The sequence below is a fragment of the Phocoena phocoena genome, chromosome 2 (assembly GCF_963924675.1).
Source record: "Phocoena phocoena chromosome 2, mPhoPho1.1, whole genome shotgun sequence".
Lineage (NCBI taxonomy): Eukaryota > Metazoa > Chordata > Mammalia > Artiodactyla > Phocoenidae > Phocoena > Phocoena phocoena.
This window is the reverse complement of record NC_089220.1, coordinates 77,790,745-77,808,604: the sequence shown is the minus strand read 5'-3', so window position 1 is coordinate 77,808,604 and position 17,860 is coordinate 77,790,745. Positions and strand designations below refer to the sequence as shown.

At 40.2% G+C, this 17,860-nt stretch overlaps 1 protein-coding gene across 2 annotated transcripts in view; it reads right to left on the bottom strand.

The window, feature by feature from the left end:
• FMN1 (formin 1) overlaps nt 1-17,860 on the bottom strand; it is a 396,758-nt gene that overhangs the window by 94,581 nt on the left and 284,317 nt on the right. For both annotated transcript variants that reach the window (XM_065872037.1, XM_065872038.1), the window contains one exon: nt 4,258-4,350. In XM_065872037.1, the coding sequence (XP_065728109.1) occupies nt 4,258-4,350 (93 nt within the window). The remainder of the gene's footprint in view (nt 1-4,257; nt 4,351-17,860) is intronic.

Here is a 17,860-nt window from a genome sequence, read left to right as displayed (position 1 = left end):
TTGATGGAATTTTCATATTTTAGCATCTCTGACACTGGGGTCCCTCGTGTCATCTATGACGTGTCATGGTTTAATCGGCAGCATTTTTTGTTTCTTAGTAGTACTTAGAATAATGGTGTTTCTTATGAGTGGCATATTAGATGACACCTACACTCACGATAACGGCCATAAAAACTTGATTATCCAGAGTGGATAATGCACATTTACAGTAGATGAGAAATCTCACATTTTCTATGAATCCGTGAACCATCTCCATAAAAAAAAGGGACTACTACTTGGAACTCTACAGTAGCCAAGAGATATTTCATTTGTATATCCTGCAGTGTAGCAAGGCACCGCCTCCTGAACCACAGAGGGGTAGCCTGATGAAGTAGCATGCCGTCACCTCCTTCAGGTAAGCGCCCCTACCTGAGAGCCAAACAATGGCCAGACCCAGAGCAAAAGTGGGGAGAGGCTAGCTTGTGATACTGGGTCCCAAAAACCCAGGATTTAAGCTGAGAAGGTAAAGCGATAACGTGGAGAGGAAAGTGAAGGAATGTGATGGGAAAGGCCAAGGGATCTTACTTCTAGACAGCCCTGTCCAATAGAGGTACAATGCAAGCCACAGATATAATTTTAAATGTTCTCGTGGCCGTGCTTAAAAATGAAAAGAAACAGGTCAATTAAGATTAATATTATATTTTACTTATTTAACCCAATATATTAAAAATACTATTTGACCATGTAACCAATATAAAAAAGCAGAAATAAAATATTTTGCATGTTTCTTGGTACCGTCTGCAAAATCTGGTGTGTGTTTCATTTGTGCACAGCACCTCTCAGTCTGGATCAGCCACGTTTCATCTGCTCAGCAGCTGCATGTGGCCAGTGCCTGACACACTGGGCGGCACAATTCTAGACTGTTCTTTGACCAACTCAGTTAACTAATGAGTCAACAGTAACACAGGTATTTCAACAGTGGCTCTTTTCACCACATGACATTGGCAATGTTTAAGATTTATATATATATATATATATATATATATATATATATATATATATATTTTTTTTTGCGGTACACGGGCCTCTCACTGTTGTGGCCTCTCCCGCTGCGGAGCACAGGCTCCGGACGCACAGGCTCAGCGGCCATGGCTCACGGGACCAGCTGCTCCGCGGCACGTGGGATCCTCCCAGACCCGGGCACGAACCCGCGTCCCCTGCATCGGCAGGCAGACTCCCAACCTGCGCCACCGGGGAAGCCCCTGTTTTTATACTTTAAAATTCATTTTAGAATAGTAATTTTCCTCCACATTCTTTTTGTGTCTCATTTTGGCTGACTTTGTTTTAACCATAATTTGAGGCTATTCCTAGGTCCTTCCCATCTTCCCTTCCCTCTGTTGGTTAACGGAGAGGTGACTCCTTTATTAAATTACAGACCTTTCCCCAGTAAGACGGTCCTTGAGAGAGGGACGAGGGGTCTATGGCTCATCTTAGGATCGCCAGCGTCTGTCACAGTGCCTGACACATAGCGGGCTCTGACGAAATACCTTTGAGTTCCCATTAAGAGGTGAACTAAGCTTGACAATAGTGGTTCTCAACCTGGGCTGTACACTGGGGTTACGTGGGGAGTGAAAAAAAGAAATGCTGATACCTGGTCCCACCCCTAGAGATGCTAGTGGCAGGTCTGGAATTTGGCCCGGGTGTTGAAATTTTAAAAATCTCCCCGAGGTGATCCTAGTATGCAGCCAGGGTTCAGAACCACTGCTCTAGGGCTTTCTTAGAACAGCTTATTGTGGACACATCCTTGCTTTCCTGACTCAAGGTCCAGTTTGCCTCAACTCGATTCCCTCTCTCAGAACAGATCACAGTTTTCTTAAGAAACCTGTTAGAGAAGAAGCTAAAACAGAACTTCCAAGAGTGATTTGCAAATTCCTTTTCCAAGGCATCAAAGATTTTCAGTGTTCTAAATCTCTTCATATTTATCTTCTTCCAACGAAAAGAAAAAAATTCACGACATAAGTGTTTTAAAATGCTAGCTAATTTGAAGAGAAAGGATCCTAAGGCCATTACAGTACATGAGCCAATAATACCCAGACATAATCATTGCAGAATTTTCTAGATATAGAATAATAGCAATTAAATATAGAAATGGATAGCCGAGATATGGAAGCAACCTAAATGTCCATTGACAGATGAATGGATAAAGAAGATGTGGTACATATATACAGTGGAATGGAATATTACTGAGCCATAAAGAAGGATGAAATAATGCCACTTGCAGTAACATGGATGGACCTAGAGATTATCATACTAAATGAAGTAAGCCAAAGACAAATATCATATATTGCTTATATGTGGAATCTAAAAAAATGATACAAATGAACTTATTTACAAAACAGAAAGAGACTCACAGACATAGAAAACAAACTTATGATTACCAAAGGAGCAAAGCAGATGGGGAGAGGGATAAATTAGCAGTTTGGGTTTAACATATAACAAAATAGATAAACAACAAGGACCTACTGTATAGCACAGGGAACTATACTCAATCTTTTTTAATAGACTATAAGGGAAAAGAATCTGAAAAGGGATATATATATTCACTGTGTTTTATATTCACTGAAACTAACACAATATTGCAAATCAACTAGACTTCAGTAAAAATAAAAAAAATTTTAATTTAAACAAATAGAAATGGGAAAAAGAAAGGAATGGAATTGAAATACACATGAGCCTCATTTCAAGTTCCCTATACATATATCAAAAGTAGAATTTATTAATTGGGGGTCAGCAAAGGGAAATATTTCGTGTGCTTCTTTAGGCCATTTAGGTTATATTTACATAAAATAATCATAAAGCAATGCATCTACTTTAATAAATCACATATAAAACCTAATTTTAGCCACATAACCCGTACGTGTTGGTATTACTATCTGCTCTCAAAATGATACTTGGCCCGATGGCATTATGGCACCACTTCCATCATATATAAGGTTCAGCTATGGCCAAGAGAGAATTCTGACTTCTGCTTCAACACAGATGAGACCTCATCCAGGAGGAGGGAGCAATGAACTCTGCACCAAGAGACCAGCTGGAATGAAGTTTCTCTGACTCATGGACTGAGAATTTCCCTGCCGATTTCCAAGGTGGTTTGGCCATACTTTACCCTGCTTAATGGTCTTTTGTTGATGGTGTGGTATCATGTAGACTTAGTAATAAAAAGAAACAGCATGTTGATATACCCCTAAAGGTTCCTACATGCATTTCCTCTGGCTTTCTAGCAAAGACAAAAGACCCCTCTAACTACCCCACACTTTTTTTTTCTTTATTGAGCTAGTATTGACATGCAGCATTAGATTAGTTTCAGGTGTACAACATAATAATTCCTTATACGTATGTATGGTGAAATGGTCATCACAATAAGTCTAGTTAACATCTGTCAGCATGCAGACTTACACATTTTTTTCTTGTAATGAGAACTTTTAAGATCTACTCTCTTAGCAACTTTCAAATATACAATACAGTGTTACTAACTACAGTCACCATCCTGTAAGTCACGTTCCCCATGACCTATTTATTTTATAATGGGAAACTGTGCCCCACACTTATTTTTGTTTTACATCTAGGCTGAATTTGAGAAACCAGAATAGGAAATATCCAAAAGGCGTTAAACTTTCACGTTCACTACCAGGGCTCAACAAAAGTTCCCTAGTCCTGCCTGCCAAAAACCATGGAGGAAGGAATATAACTCGGTAAGATTTTTAAGTCAGTACTGGGTCTCATGCGTATCACTTCCATCCGCTAACCCCAGAGGGCTGACGGTTGCCAAGTGATTGGATGTGTGACATTCACCTGGCCCCAGTTTTCCTTCCTGAAAAGAATGGAAAATACAACACAAGTTTCCAAATTGCTACACTCGTAAAACCAGAAAGATAATCACCATCCGCCTGCACAACTGCATAAGCCTTGCACGGACGTCGTCTGTCAGTTAACAGGGACTGAGGATCCTCTTGGGATCCGTGCAGAGACAAAGAGAGAAAGCCTTCTCTAGCAAAGTTTACAGAAACAGGAGTGATGTTAAAAGATTTAAAATCTCACAGCAGATTTAAAAGGTGATATAAAGGTTACAGGACAACTCCATCTAAGTTGAGAACGGCTCCACCATGGGAAGATGGTCTAATGGAATCATCTACCAGTGCTCGGGCGGGATGCACGGGGCGGTGGGTGTCAGAGAAAGACGGAGAAAGGAAGGACGTTTCAGAACGTCACACCTCCTACCTTTCTGGAAGAACTCTTTAAGTCTGTCCTTGAACGGCTGCAGATACTCCTTTGGTGACTCCTTACACACCACTGCCATCTGTTTCTCACTTGCTGTGAAGAGAAGGTGGCAGTTAGACTTCCTCGAGAACACGGGTTTGCTGAACTTGTGCTCTATGCTCTGCACTTGGGTATTAATAGTGCAAAATCCTTATGCATCATCGTTTATCCAAGTTACAGGGGAAAGAGCAGAAACAAACAAATAATTAGCTCACTTTACACCTTTCTTCAGGAACAGGGAAATGCATCACCTTCAAGGTTTTTTTTTTTTTTTTTTTAGAGACACGGCAAAACCTCTGACTTGGGATAGGTGAAGTACTCTGCTTTTGGTCTCTCCAAAATAGAGCCAAGAACTATTCAAGGACTAGTTCTAGGGAATTAAAGGCCCAGACCTTCTTCAGATTCAAACTCTAAAAGTGGAGCTTAAAATAGATTTTGCAGAAATTCTCACCAAACTGGCGATTCCTCCAGGTGACACCCACATCCCAGCATGAGAACTAACCCCAGGTTAGGGAGGACCGAATCTCTCTTCACTCCCGTTCACCTCCCCCTCCCATTAACACGTGTGAAACATGTTATGCGTAAGTTACTTCAGACAGGATATCTGGAATTTACAAGAGGTTGATTTTTTTGATAATCAAGCCCCCTCAAATTAGATAGTTCTGACTTGGTGACATGGAGGCCACAATAAACCGTCATAAAAAGCAGTTAACCCAGGCAAGAGGCATTTTCTCAAGGTTTCTGTATGTTTGTGCCAGTGGCAGAAATGCATTGGGTAAAAAAAAGGCTTCATTTCTCCAAAGCTAGAGCTGAGTCATGATCACTTTTGTCCGTTGATCATGGCCAGAAATTACTGACATGTCCTTATTCAAGAGCATATATTAAAGCATTAGATTTTCGCCCGGAAATCATGCCACCTGCTTCCAAAAACAGAGAAAGATATATTCTTGGAGGAATTTACAGAAGCACAGAGGTAAGGCATTTTGGAAGAAGACGGTTAGAAAGGATTCCTTTATTTATGTTGGGAAATTTGTCTACAAGAACTTGGTGTTTCCAAAACTAGCACCCCAGAATGTTTACTATGTAAAGGCAATCCACAAGCACGTCAGCACTGGAGCACAAAAAAGGCAAAAGAGGTCACTCAAGGGTCCCTCGGAATTAGCTGCCTGACACTTTCTCTTACAATATTGCCAACTAGATTGCGGAAACCCTAGGCATCTCTGGGAGACTACCAGATTGCGCTGAAGATGAAAGCATGATGTGACGGAACTCTGTCAAGTTCAGCATCAGCTACATTCCCAGAATCAGCTCCAGGGATTCCCACCCGAGATCATGAGGCCAATCACAGGACACAAGGGCCTAAGTTTAGGCTCTTCCTATTGACAATGTTATTTTCCAAAAGTTTGTAATAGAGCTTATTTTGAATATCTGTGATTAACTATTCTGATAACCATACCGGTGCTATCTAGGAAACCCTGTCCATTGGGACACAAAGACTCATTTCTTTTTTTAAAATGATCTATCTGGGCTTCCCTGGTGGCGCAGTGGTTGGGAGTCCGCCTGCCGATGCAGGGGACGCGGGTTCGTGCCCCGGTCCGGGAGGATCCCACGTGCCGCGGAGCGGTTGGGCCCGTGAGCCATGGCTGATGAGCCTGCGCTTCCGGAGCCTGTGCTCCGCAACGGGAGAGGCCACAACAGTGAGAGGCCCGCATACCACAAAAAAAAAAAAAAAAAAAAATGATCTATCTTACCTGGAACAGATTCCTTAAAACCATCATTTCAAAACACTCCTTTTTCCCCCACTACGTTTTTACCTTTATTTTTCAGTGTATTTGTCCTCTCTACAATGACTACTTAATAATCTTCTACTATTATCAGATTTCCCTTTACCTCTTTCCTAGTAGATGGGCCTGTGGCCAAATGATAAGTACCTCCCTTCCCACCACTATTCTGTTCTCAAAATAATGGCTTTGGGCTAGAGTGATACCAGGGACAGAGAGGAGAGGGACAGGGTATATAGAGCTGGAATCTATTTCGGAGGTAGAACAAATTGCTGATGCAGTCGATGTAAAGTTGAGGGAGAGGAAGGATGAACAAGGTGTGGCTGGAAGTGCCATTTACTGAGATGGGGGAGAGGTGAGTGTATTGGTTTTTTTTTGTTCTGTTCTTTTCTTTTGTTTTAAGGGAGAGGAAATCAAAAGTTAACTTTGAAACTTGCTTTCCCTGGTCTCTGCGAATTACAAGGCAAGATCATACACTGAAAACAAAGAGGGAAAGGTACACAAAAAAGATGAAACTCTTAATGGGTTCTCGTTGCTCATTCAGCTGAATTCAAACTCCCAGGCCTGAGATTTAAGGCCTTTTCCATGATGGCACCATTCTACCTTTCAGTTCTATTTCCCCATATATTTGACCAATGAAATCAAAATTATGCAATGTTTCCAAATTATATAAACCAGTGTTCCCAGTTCCACGCCTTCATTCATGTGGTTCTCTGCCCATCCCGCTCTCATCCCAAACATACCTTCTACCGCATTTGACAAAGTCCTGTTCATCCTAAAAAAGTTTCTCTGAGATGCTGCCACCACCATAAAACCTTTCCAATCCAAAGATTTTGCATCTTTCAAACATCTACCTTCCAGAGAGCATTTATGTTTTACCTTTAATTATATTTAGTTGTGTATTTCTATTAATCCCTGCAAAGCCATCATGCAAGATTCATTTACACATCTCCAAACTTCTCCAGAGACCTCCACGCATACCTGGCCAAAGCATCAGATCTCCTCACCTTAACTAGCTTCTCGTACAGAGGAAAGTGGAAAAAAAATTAGCAATGTTGACCCAGACTCCGAGCGGGCTCTCCAGGGGTGCGGTATGACCTCCTTGCCCCTTTACTCTTTTCCCTCCTTCCCAGGAAGGTACATCAAGGGGTCCTAGTCTCTTCATTCACAAACCCTGTGACTGTCCCAAGCTGATGTGAAAGGGCTCAGTGTATTTTAAAGACCCTCCCCACCCCATAAACATCCACCACTTCATGCTGTAAGGCACAAGAAGGTCATTCTCCTGACTGAGCAGTTATGACAGCAGGCCTAGAAGCAGGAGATTGGTCAGACACACTTTGGAAGAGGCCTGCTTTCGAATCTACAGTTTTCAATGAACTTTCATGACCACATAAGCTTTTCTGATGATATCCAGCCATGATTCTGAGAACACAGGAAGCCATATTTATTCTCACAATACAAATTGGGAGAGGCTTTAAAATTCTTTAGCCCTCTACTACGTTCAAATTCCAACAATTCCGTTTATAGAGAACTATTTTTCACGAACACAAATAATATATGGTGAGGCCTGCATTTTGGTAAGAGGACATCCTTGAAGCCGTGACAGTAATTTCTTCAAGGTTACTTCTCCCTAGCAAATGCAAAGCCCAAGGCAGAGCTTCTTTTCCTAAATACACAAGCGAAGCCTCCACCTCTGCCTGAATTAAAAGGGTTGATCACTGTAGCTCTCCCTTTGTCTTATCTGTGCTGACAGAGCCCATGGGGTCCATCAAACTGCCCAGATTTTATGAGGCCAGGTAGTGGTATGGCAAAGGGCTCGTGCTTGGATTGAGACCTACCTGAGTGCGTGTGGGCTGTAGCTTTTCTCATCTGCAAAATGGGGACCCCCTTCCTCATAGGCAAGATATACGCATTGTGAGATAATGCATGTAAAGTGGTTTGCAAAATGCCTGGCACTAGCAAAAGTGGCCTCGTATTTATCATTTGTCACTTTTATGCCTTTGGTTGAAACATGTCATAGCCAGAACAGCAAGAGAGTCATGGCTAGGGATTATGTGCTACAAATTCTACACTCTTATTTACAAAAATATGCCCCAGTGCAAATCTTCTGTTTGGAACAAAGAGATGATGTTTTTTGTTCCCTTGCTGATGGTTCCACCACCCACTCTGAGAATTCAAGGAAGAAACTCCTGGAGAAGGATGAAGCAAAATGTGAAGCAAGTGTCCTGGGCCTCCGAGCTTCATGGTTTTGAAATAAGAAACACTGAAACCAGCGCAAAGGAGAGCAGCTCCCCTGCTGTGCCCGAGGCCCTCTCTGCACCCCAACGGGCACAGCCTCCCATGTGGCCTGTTACAATTAAACTTCTCCACACGATCAAAGCAGAGGGCTGCCCACTGACTGACTGAGCACAGTCGCACATTCAATGGCCAAGCAGCTTGCCCGCTCCAACTTATTAACTTGGCTTATCCAGGATGCATTCTAGCAGACAAACAGGAGACCTGAAGACTAATTAACAATGACACTGGAGACTGGCAGTGCATAAAGGAAAGAGGTCCCTGACAAATCCCCAATGTCATTAATTGTCCAACCAGAAGATGCTTATGCAATATTGCTAGACCACCAAGGTTGCCTCAGACACAGGCTGTGCCAGGAGTTCCAATGTTAAAAGCCAAAGTCACCCAGGTTCTTTCTCTCTCTCTCCTTTTTCTATTAAATTGGACAGAATTAAAGTACATATTAATTCCTGAAGTTGGTTACTAATAGGTGATCATTGTGAGAGATGAAATATTGAAAACCAATACATAATAAAATAATTGACACTAAATTGAGGGTATTCTCATTTAAAGGCTAAGAGCTTGTGAAGCATTTAAAATATAAAATACAGCATATGAAGTATAGCCAATACTTTATAATAACTATAAATGGAGTATAATCTTTAAAATTGTGGGTCACTACATTGTACTCCTGAAACTTATATAACATTGTACATCAACTATACCTCAATGAAAAAATTTTAAAAATAGGTTAACTGCTTGTGAAGCATTTTAGAGAAAGATATAGCTTTGAATGTTTTAAGATTTCAGATACTAGACTGGTTAGGTCATAAGTGGTTGTCTGTTTTTTTGGCTTTTGACCTTTAAGAACAAGGAATAAAGTTTATTGAGTAACTGAAAAAGCATGGGTAGGTTATAAGGATACAGAGGCAGGGCCCCAGATATAGTTCATCAAAATGTAATACATATTTAATCATTTTAACAGCTCAAATGTGTATGCGCATTTTTAGGAATATATGGCGCACGTCTCTTGCTGTAGGAGTTGAAGGACCTATGGGCTTAGTAATGAAGTCAGAATACATTTTTAGAGAAAAGGAAAGATGTATCTAGGCTCTGCTTTTTAACTCTGGGATTCTCTCTTTTCTCCTCTGTTGACCTAATTCCTACCCAACCCCTCCATGGTTCTGTGCCAGTTCTAACTGTTCTTCAGTTTTATAAGAACCGTCCTTTCCCTGAGCGCCATGCTCAAAGGACCACCACAGAGGATTGCTGAAGCAACATAAAGAACTGAGAGACTATGAACAACTATATGCCAATAAAATGGACAACCTAGAAAAAATGGACAAATTTCTAGAAATGTACAATCTCCCAAGACTGAACCAGGAAGAAACAGAAAATATGAACAGACCAATTACAAGTAATGAAAGTCAGTCAATAATAAAAAATAATTCCCTTGGGCTTCCCTGGTGGCGCGGTGGTTGAGAGTCCGCCTGCCGACGCAGGGGACACGGGTTCGTGCCCTGGTCTGGGAAGATCCCACATGCCGCAGAGCGGCTGGGCCCGTGAGCCATGGCCGCTGAGCCTGCGCGTCCGGGGCCTGTGCTCCACAACGGGAGAGGCCACGACAGTGAGAGGCCCGCGTAACGCAAAAAAAAAAAAAAAAAAATTCCCAGCAAACAGAAGTCCAGGACCAAATAGCTTCACAGGTGAATTCTACCAAACATTTAGAGAAGAGCTAACATCTATCCTTCTCTATTACCCCCCACCAAAAAAAAAAAAAAAAATGCAGAGGAAGGAATATTTCCAAACTCATTCTACAAGGTCAGCATCACTCAGATATCAAAACCAGACAAAGATATAACACACACAAAAAAATTACAGGCCAGTATCACTGATAAACATAGATGCAAAAATCCTCAACAAAATATTAGCAAACTGAATCCAACAATACATCAAAAGGATCATTCGCCATGATCAAATGGGATTTATCTCAGGGCAAGGATTTTTCACTATCTGCAAACTGATCAATATGATACACCACATTAACAAATTTAAGAATAAAAACTATATCATTATTTCAACAGATGCAGAAAAAGCTTTTGACAAAATTCAACACCCATTTATGATAAAAATTAACTCTCCAGAAAGTGGATATAGAGGGAACATACTTCAACATAATAAAGGCCATATACTGACAAGCCTACAACTAACATCATACTCAATGGTGAAAAGCTGAAAGTACTTCCTCCAAGATCAGAAACAAGACAAGGATGCCCACTCTCAACACTTTTACTCAATATATTATTGGAAGTCCTCGCCACAGCTATTGGACAAGAAAAGGAAATAAAAGGAATCACAATTGGGAAGGAGGAAGTAAAGCTGTCACTGTTTGCAGATGACATGATACTGTACACAGAAAATACTAAAGATACCACCAGAAAACTACCAGAGCTCATCAATGAATTTGGTAAAGTTTCAAGATACAAATTTGATACACAGAAATCTACTGAATTTCTACATGCTAACAGTAAACTCTCAGAAAGAGAAATTAAGGAAACAATTCCATTTACAATCACATGGAAAAGAATAAAATACCTAGGAATAAACCTACCTAAGGAGGTAAAAGACCTGTACCGAGAAAACTGTAAGACACTGATGAAGAAATTGAAGACAGCACAACAGATAGAAAGACATACTGTGTTCATGAACTAGAAGAATTAATGTTAAAACAATCACACTACCCAAGGCAATCTACAGACTCATGTAATCCCTAAAAAAAGGGCACTTTCCACAGAACTAGAACAATAACTTTAAAATTTGTATGGAAACAGAAAAGACCCCAAATAGCCCAAACAACCTTGAGAAAGAAGAACAGAGCTGGACGAATCACGCTCTCAGACTATACTACAAAGCTACAGTAATCAAGACAGTATGGTACTGGCACAAAAACAGAAATATAGATCAATGGAACAGGACAGAAAGCCCAGAGATAAACCCACGCACATATGGTCAACTTATCTTTGATAAAGGAGGCAAGAGTATACAACGGAGAAAGGACAGTCTCTTCAATAAGTGGTGCTGGGAAAACTGGACAGCTACATATAAAAGAATGAAATTAGAACATTCTCTAACACCATATACAAAAATAAACTCAAAATGGATTAAAGACCTAAATGTAAGACCGGAAACCATAAAACTCCTAGAAGAAAACATAGGCGGAACATTCCTTGACGTAAATTGTAGCAATATTTTTTTGGATCTGTCTCCTAAGGCAAAGATATTAAAAGCAAAAATAAACAAATGGGACCTAATTAAAAGGTTTTGCACAGCAAGGGAAACCACTGACAAAACAAAAAGACAACCTACTGAATGGGAGAAACATATTTACCAGTGATATGACTGATAAAGGGTTAATATCTAAAATATATAAACAGCTCATACAACAACATCACAAAACCAAACAACTCAATTTAAAAAATGGGCAGAAGACCTGAATAGACATTCTTCCGAAGAAGAAATACAGATGGCCAACAGGCATATGAAAAGAGGCTCAACATTGTTCAGCATCAGAGAAATGCAAATTAAAACCACCATGAGATACTCCCTCACACTTGTCAGAATGGCGATCATCAAAAAGACCATAAATAACAAATGTTGGTGAAGATGTAGAAAAAAGGGAACCCTCACACTGTTGGCGGGAATGTAAACTGGTGCAGCCACTATGGAAAACAATATGGAGGTTCCTCCAAAAACTAAAAATAGAACTACCATATGACCCACCAATTCCACCCCTGGGTATTTATCCGAAAAAAAACAAGAACACTTATTCTAAAAGATACATGCACCACAATGTTCATAGCAGCATTATTTACAACTGTCAAGATATGAAAGCAACCTAAGTGTCCATCAACAGACGGATGAAGAAGATGTAGTATATATACAGTGGAATTCTACACAGCCATAAAAAGAATACAGCTTTGAAATTTTGCCATTTGCAGGGTATTATGTTAAGTGAATTAAGTCAGACAGAGAAAGACAAATACTATATGATATCATTTATATGTGGAATCTAAAAATATAAAACCACCTAGTGAATATAACAAAAAAAAAAGAAACAGATTCACAGATATGGAGAACAAGCTAGTGGTTACCAGTGGGGAGAGGGAAGAGGGGAGGGGCAATATAGGGGTAGGGGATTTAGAGGTACAAACTACTACGTATAAAATAAATAAGCTGCAAGAATATATATATATATATATATATATATATATATAGTACAACATAGGGGATATGGCCAATATTTTATAATAAATGAAATATAACCTTTAAAGATTGTGAATCACTATGTTGTACACCTGAAACTTATATAATATGGTACAACAACTACAGTTCAATAAAAAGAACGTGATTTTAAAAAAAGAACTAAGAGACTAACACAAACAAAAGCAAATGTTTGTGTTAACATCAATGGGGTTTATGTGAGAGATACAAATCAGGGTTAGATTATAAAGGGCATAGAACGCTAGGAGTTCATTCTAAAGAAATTCATTCAATAAATATATCAATTCACCAAATAGCTATCGCGTGCCAACTACGTGCCACAAACTGTACTCGGTACTGGGGATACATCAGTGAAAAAAGAAAAAAGACTAAAACCTATGACCTCAGACATTGTAGTGAATGGGTCACCAACAAAATTTCTCAATGGGAATGGCACATAGAAATTATTGTTTTTCGTAATCTGAACTGCATGCAAACATGTGAATTATATCCTTTCATACTGTATTTCAAGGCCTGTCTTTAGTAACAGCAGGACAGTATAGTGTTCTTCCTAGTGCTTTTCACATCAAGCAACACACACACACAGAGCTTTAAGTTTTCTGGACCAAAACATACGTTTAACAAAATAAATTTGAAAACAAATTCAGAAATCAAACTAGCAGTGTTAGCATGATGAACCTAACACAATGTTTCTTCATGGTACTGGCCTTGAACTGAATGGTTAGGGGATTCCATTAAATCCAATGTATTAAAATAGAAATAAAAAGGCGTTGATCTGGTTGCAATTCGGGGACTTCTACGGAGGGGGAAAATTCATACATAAAATCAGTAAAATATTAGGAATTTTAAAAATTTGCTTGTTAAAGGTTTGGCACAAATGAGAATGCTGCTTTGTGGCTATATTCTGTATGCTCATTTTTTTTTAAGGCTACAAAAAGGAAGATTTCAACCCAATTTAAGTCAAAAACAAATGACAAAAACTGGAAGTAGAAAGTGCCTATTTCATGTTCTTGGGTTCTGATGCTGGACATGGGGGGGCATTTATGGCTTAGCATGGTGGGGTCGTGAGTGGTGTTATAGGAAATTCTGGGGCTAGGGTGGGGTGCAGGGAAAACAGAAAATCTACCCTAAAAAAGAATTCTGTATAGATTGGATTTCAAAGGGAACCAACTGCTAGATTCATTTTCTGCTAAACAGACCCCCAAAGCCCAAATTTCTGGGCTCAAATCAGACAACTGTGCATTAATGACCCTTGTGTGGACAACCTGTATGTAATCAAAGGTGTCTTCTCTCATTATCCTTTGTTTGGGGATTCCGTTGATATAACTGCCATGTCCAAATTATTCCTCCTAGTGACTCTATGCATCCAAAGGCAAAGATCTGTAGTATCCAAGGGAGTCAAAAACCTTGAATGGGCAACTGGGTATTAGGAGTAAAGACACAGACCTTAGATGCATGGTACCTGGGTTAGAATGTTACCTCAGAATAATGTAGAGGCATAGATGGACTTACACGCACCAGTGCTACTTTGTATCTGTACATGCACCGTGTCTATGCCTCAAAAGTCAATTAGAACATTATGCTAAGTGAAAGAAACCAGTCACAGAGGACCACACACCGTATGACTCCATTTGTACAACATGCGCAGGACAGGTAAATCTGTAAGATAAAAAGTAGAGTATGGGGTTGCCCAGGACTGGGGGAAAGAGGGGTAGTAGAGAGATTAGGGGGTGAAGCGGTTTGAGGCTTCTTTCTGGGTAATGAAAATTTTCTAAAATTGAGTGTAGTGATGGTTGCGCAGCCCTGTGAATATAACAAAAACCACTGAATTGTACACCTTAAAAGGGTGAATTATATGGAATGTGCTTTTATCTCAATAAAGCTGTTAAAAAAAGCGAATTCAAAACTCTGAGCCTTAAACTGGAACTATATGAGCAGGCAAGTTAAGAATGTCCTATCTGTGCTTCTTCTATAAGGTAGAATCATTTTTCAAATCTTAGGTGCAGTTATGACTTCGGTATAACAGTTATAATATTTATTAAACCATAATGTGAAGTGGAAAATGAGTTTGGAATACACCTGTACTTCAGAAATCAAATATATTAGTTTTCAGAAGGTACCAATAAATGTTATCAAAATGGAAGACCTAGTAAACAAATAATTGGACTTAAGAGAAATACAAGCAAGGCACTGAAAGAATTTGTTAACTTTTAATCAATTAAAACAAGAGCTCTGGTATGTTTTTAATTGTGGAAGACAGCTATATATATAGTATATAATATATACATGTATAGATCGAAAATTAATACATTAGAAAAATTTTCTCTGTGAACTACTCTTAATCTAAAGATACATATATTGATTCTTAGTTTTCCATACTCTTTACGGCTTGGAAAGTTATTTAATACCTCTCGGACTCTTAGTTTCTTGATGTATAAAATTTCATGAGGACTAAATGAGAGGTACATGAAAAAGCACTTTGTATACTGAGCAGTAAAATGCTACCCAAAATATTCTTTATCCATTTAAAACATTCAAACAGTGCTAAGCCTAGCTAGATAACACACTGTACACGGCTTTATTCTTCCCGTTTCGTTTCCAAGAAAACGAAACAATAACAACCCCACAAATTCTTTGAACAAGTTGACTTTCCTAATATTTATGTGTTTAGTAAACAACAAATCACTATGCTATAAATAGTGTAATCTATTTCACAGCCAAACCATCTTTAAGAAATTGCCCATACTCACTTTTTCCGTTTCTCATTCACTACTTAATCCTGGACCCATTGAAATTTACTTCACCCCAATTCTGACACGGAAAAAACACCCTCATGTCACCAATGAATCTACCCTATTGTCACTGTCTTTTTTTTAAAGAAAAGAAATCTCATTTTAGTTCACTGCCCAGCAGGATTCCACTCAGTTCACCACTTTCCCTTCCTGAAACAGTCTGTCCCCTGGCTCTGGGTCCCGCATCCCTGGCTTTTCTCCTACCTCTGACTGCTCTGTCTCCTTTCCAGCCTCAACCTTCTATACTCTGCCATTAAATTTTCAAGTTCTTGAATATTTCTTCTCTTCTCATGCTTTGTCCTCTCACTAGACAATTTCCAGGTAAACATTTCGGTCACCACCTCTAGGACTATAACTCCTAAGTGTACATGTGTAGCCCACAGTTTCACCTCCAAAAGAGCTCTTGAGTCCAACACTCTCACCAGACTGCTGAGACACCTTCTTAGCTGTTCTTCCCACATCCACCCTTGCCTCCTCCTGATCTGTCCTCCACACTGGAGTCCAAGTCATCTTTATAACACACACACCTCTGATTATGCCAATCCCCTGCTTAAACCCAGCAGGGGCTTCCACTGCTCTTAGAGACTGGCCCTTCCCTACACTCACTCCCTTCCCCTGCCACACTCTGCTCCAGTGGCCCTCTCTCAGATCCTCAAACATCATCAATTTCTTCCCATCATCAAGCATTTTTTAGCCAGTGATATTTTCCTCCACTCCCTGGGTAACCAGGGCCTGGTTAGTGGTTAGTCATCATTTTCCTCTCAGCTCAAAGGTCACTTCATTGGGACTGCTTTTCGACCCTCCACTCTATACGCGTGAGGTCTCCCCCGTTATAGTCTCATAGCGTGGCATATTTCGCCTTTGTAACTATACGATAATCTTCACGATTACCTGAATGTCTCTCTCATTAGGCAGAAGCGGTGCACTTTGCTTACTGTAACTTCCCTGGCATCTACTATGATGTCTAGCCCATACGAGATACTCAATGAATATTTGCTAAGTAAATGAACAAACTACTAAATAAACTACCAAATGAATACACTTACATGCAGGCAGTACAGATATCAGTGCCTTGATAGAATCCGTCTCTAGTATATACATACACAGACACACAAAAATCCATCTTTATATGTAAAATGCACCTAGATGGATAGAGGCAGGGGCTGGGGAAGACACATGTGGACTGAATACCATGTCATTTTCATTCACATTCATTCAGATATGAGATACACGTTTTTTAAAAAAATTCAAAACCTCGATTCAGAATTCTTGGAAAGGGGATAGTCATTATTGGAAACAAAGATCTTTGATAAATTCTTGGAGCCAAACATCCCAAGAGCTCCAGATGAGGGCTTCAGGGAAATGAGATGTTGTCTTTCGTAACAGAGGAAGGGGAGTTTGGATCTCTCTCAGAAGGAGAGATGGATACAGACATTTATGGGTAGGATGAGAGTACAACTGAATTGGAGAAGTCTGGCTTCTGGGTCATTCCCGCAGCTTCAGTAGAGCCCCACTGAGCACACAGTGCTTGCTGCTGTGAGCGAACGTGGCCTGTGAATAATGAGGAGGGGCTGAATTTTACACAGTTTGGACCTAGTGCAGACCAAAGACACCTCACAAGAAGGCATCCCTCCAATCCCCTTCCCTTGAAATCCTATGGACATCTTTGTTCTTCCACAGAGATGGGATTTTGGAGTAAGCTGCTCTTAGATCACAGGAGACAGGGTGGCTTCTAGCCCTACTATGCATCATTACGGGTCATACGTTCATGTATATACATTCAAAATGTTGAGTATCTGCACTGTGCAACTGGTAAACACTGGGGACAAATATTTAACCACACCTATCGGTCACCTCTCCTTTCAAAATGTTCGTAGGAGTCTAACAACACAGAGAGACAGGGAAATCAACAAACTGTAATAGAGGATAGTGTCATGGGACACCAGGTAGGAGCTTCCAATTCAGATTGCAATCGGGAGGTGGGGCCCAGGGAAGGTTCTCCAAAAGAGATAACTTATGAGTTGAATTGCAAAGGTCAAGGAGGAGTCAGCCAGCCAGCCCAGCATAATGAAGGAAGAGGGAAGTAGTTTCAGAAAGAGGAAATATGAGGAGGAAAAGTAAAGCATTACAGATATGCATGGGTCATTTGGGATAAGCTAAATGGTAACAGGATGACTGGACCTCAGAGACACAGATCTTCTCTTTCCTGGATCTCTAGTGTCCTGTTACAAAGGAACTGGATTCAAGGAACTGGATTAAAAGGAACTGGAACCACCTTGATTAGGGAAAGGACAGAAAATGCCGTACAAGTAGGAGGCTTGTAATTTTATATAAAGTGGTCAGGAAAAGTCTCACCGTGAAGACATCTGACTGGAGACTTGACCAGAGTAACGGAGGGAGCCAAAGTAAGTCTGAGGAGGAAAATCAAGAGTGTGG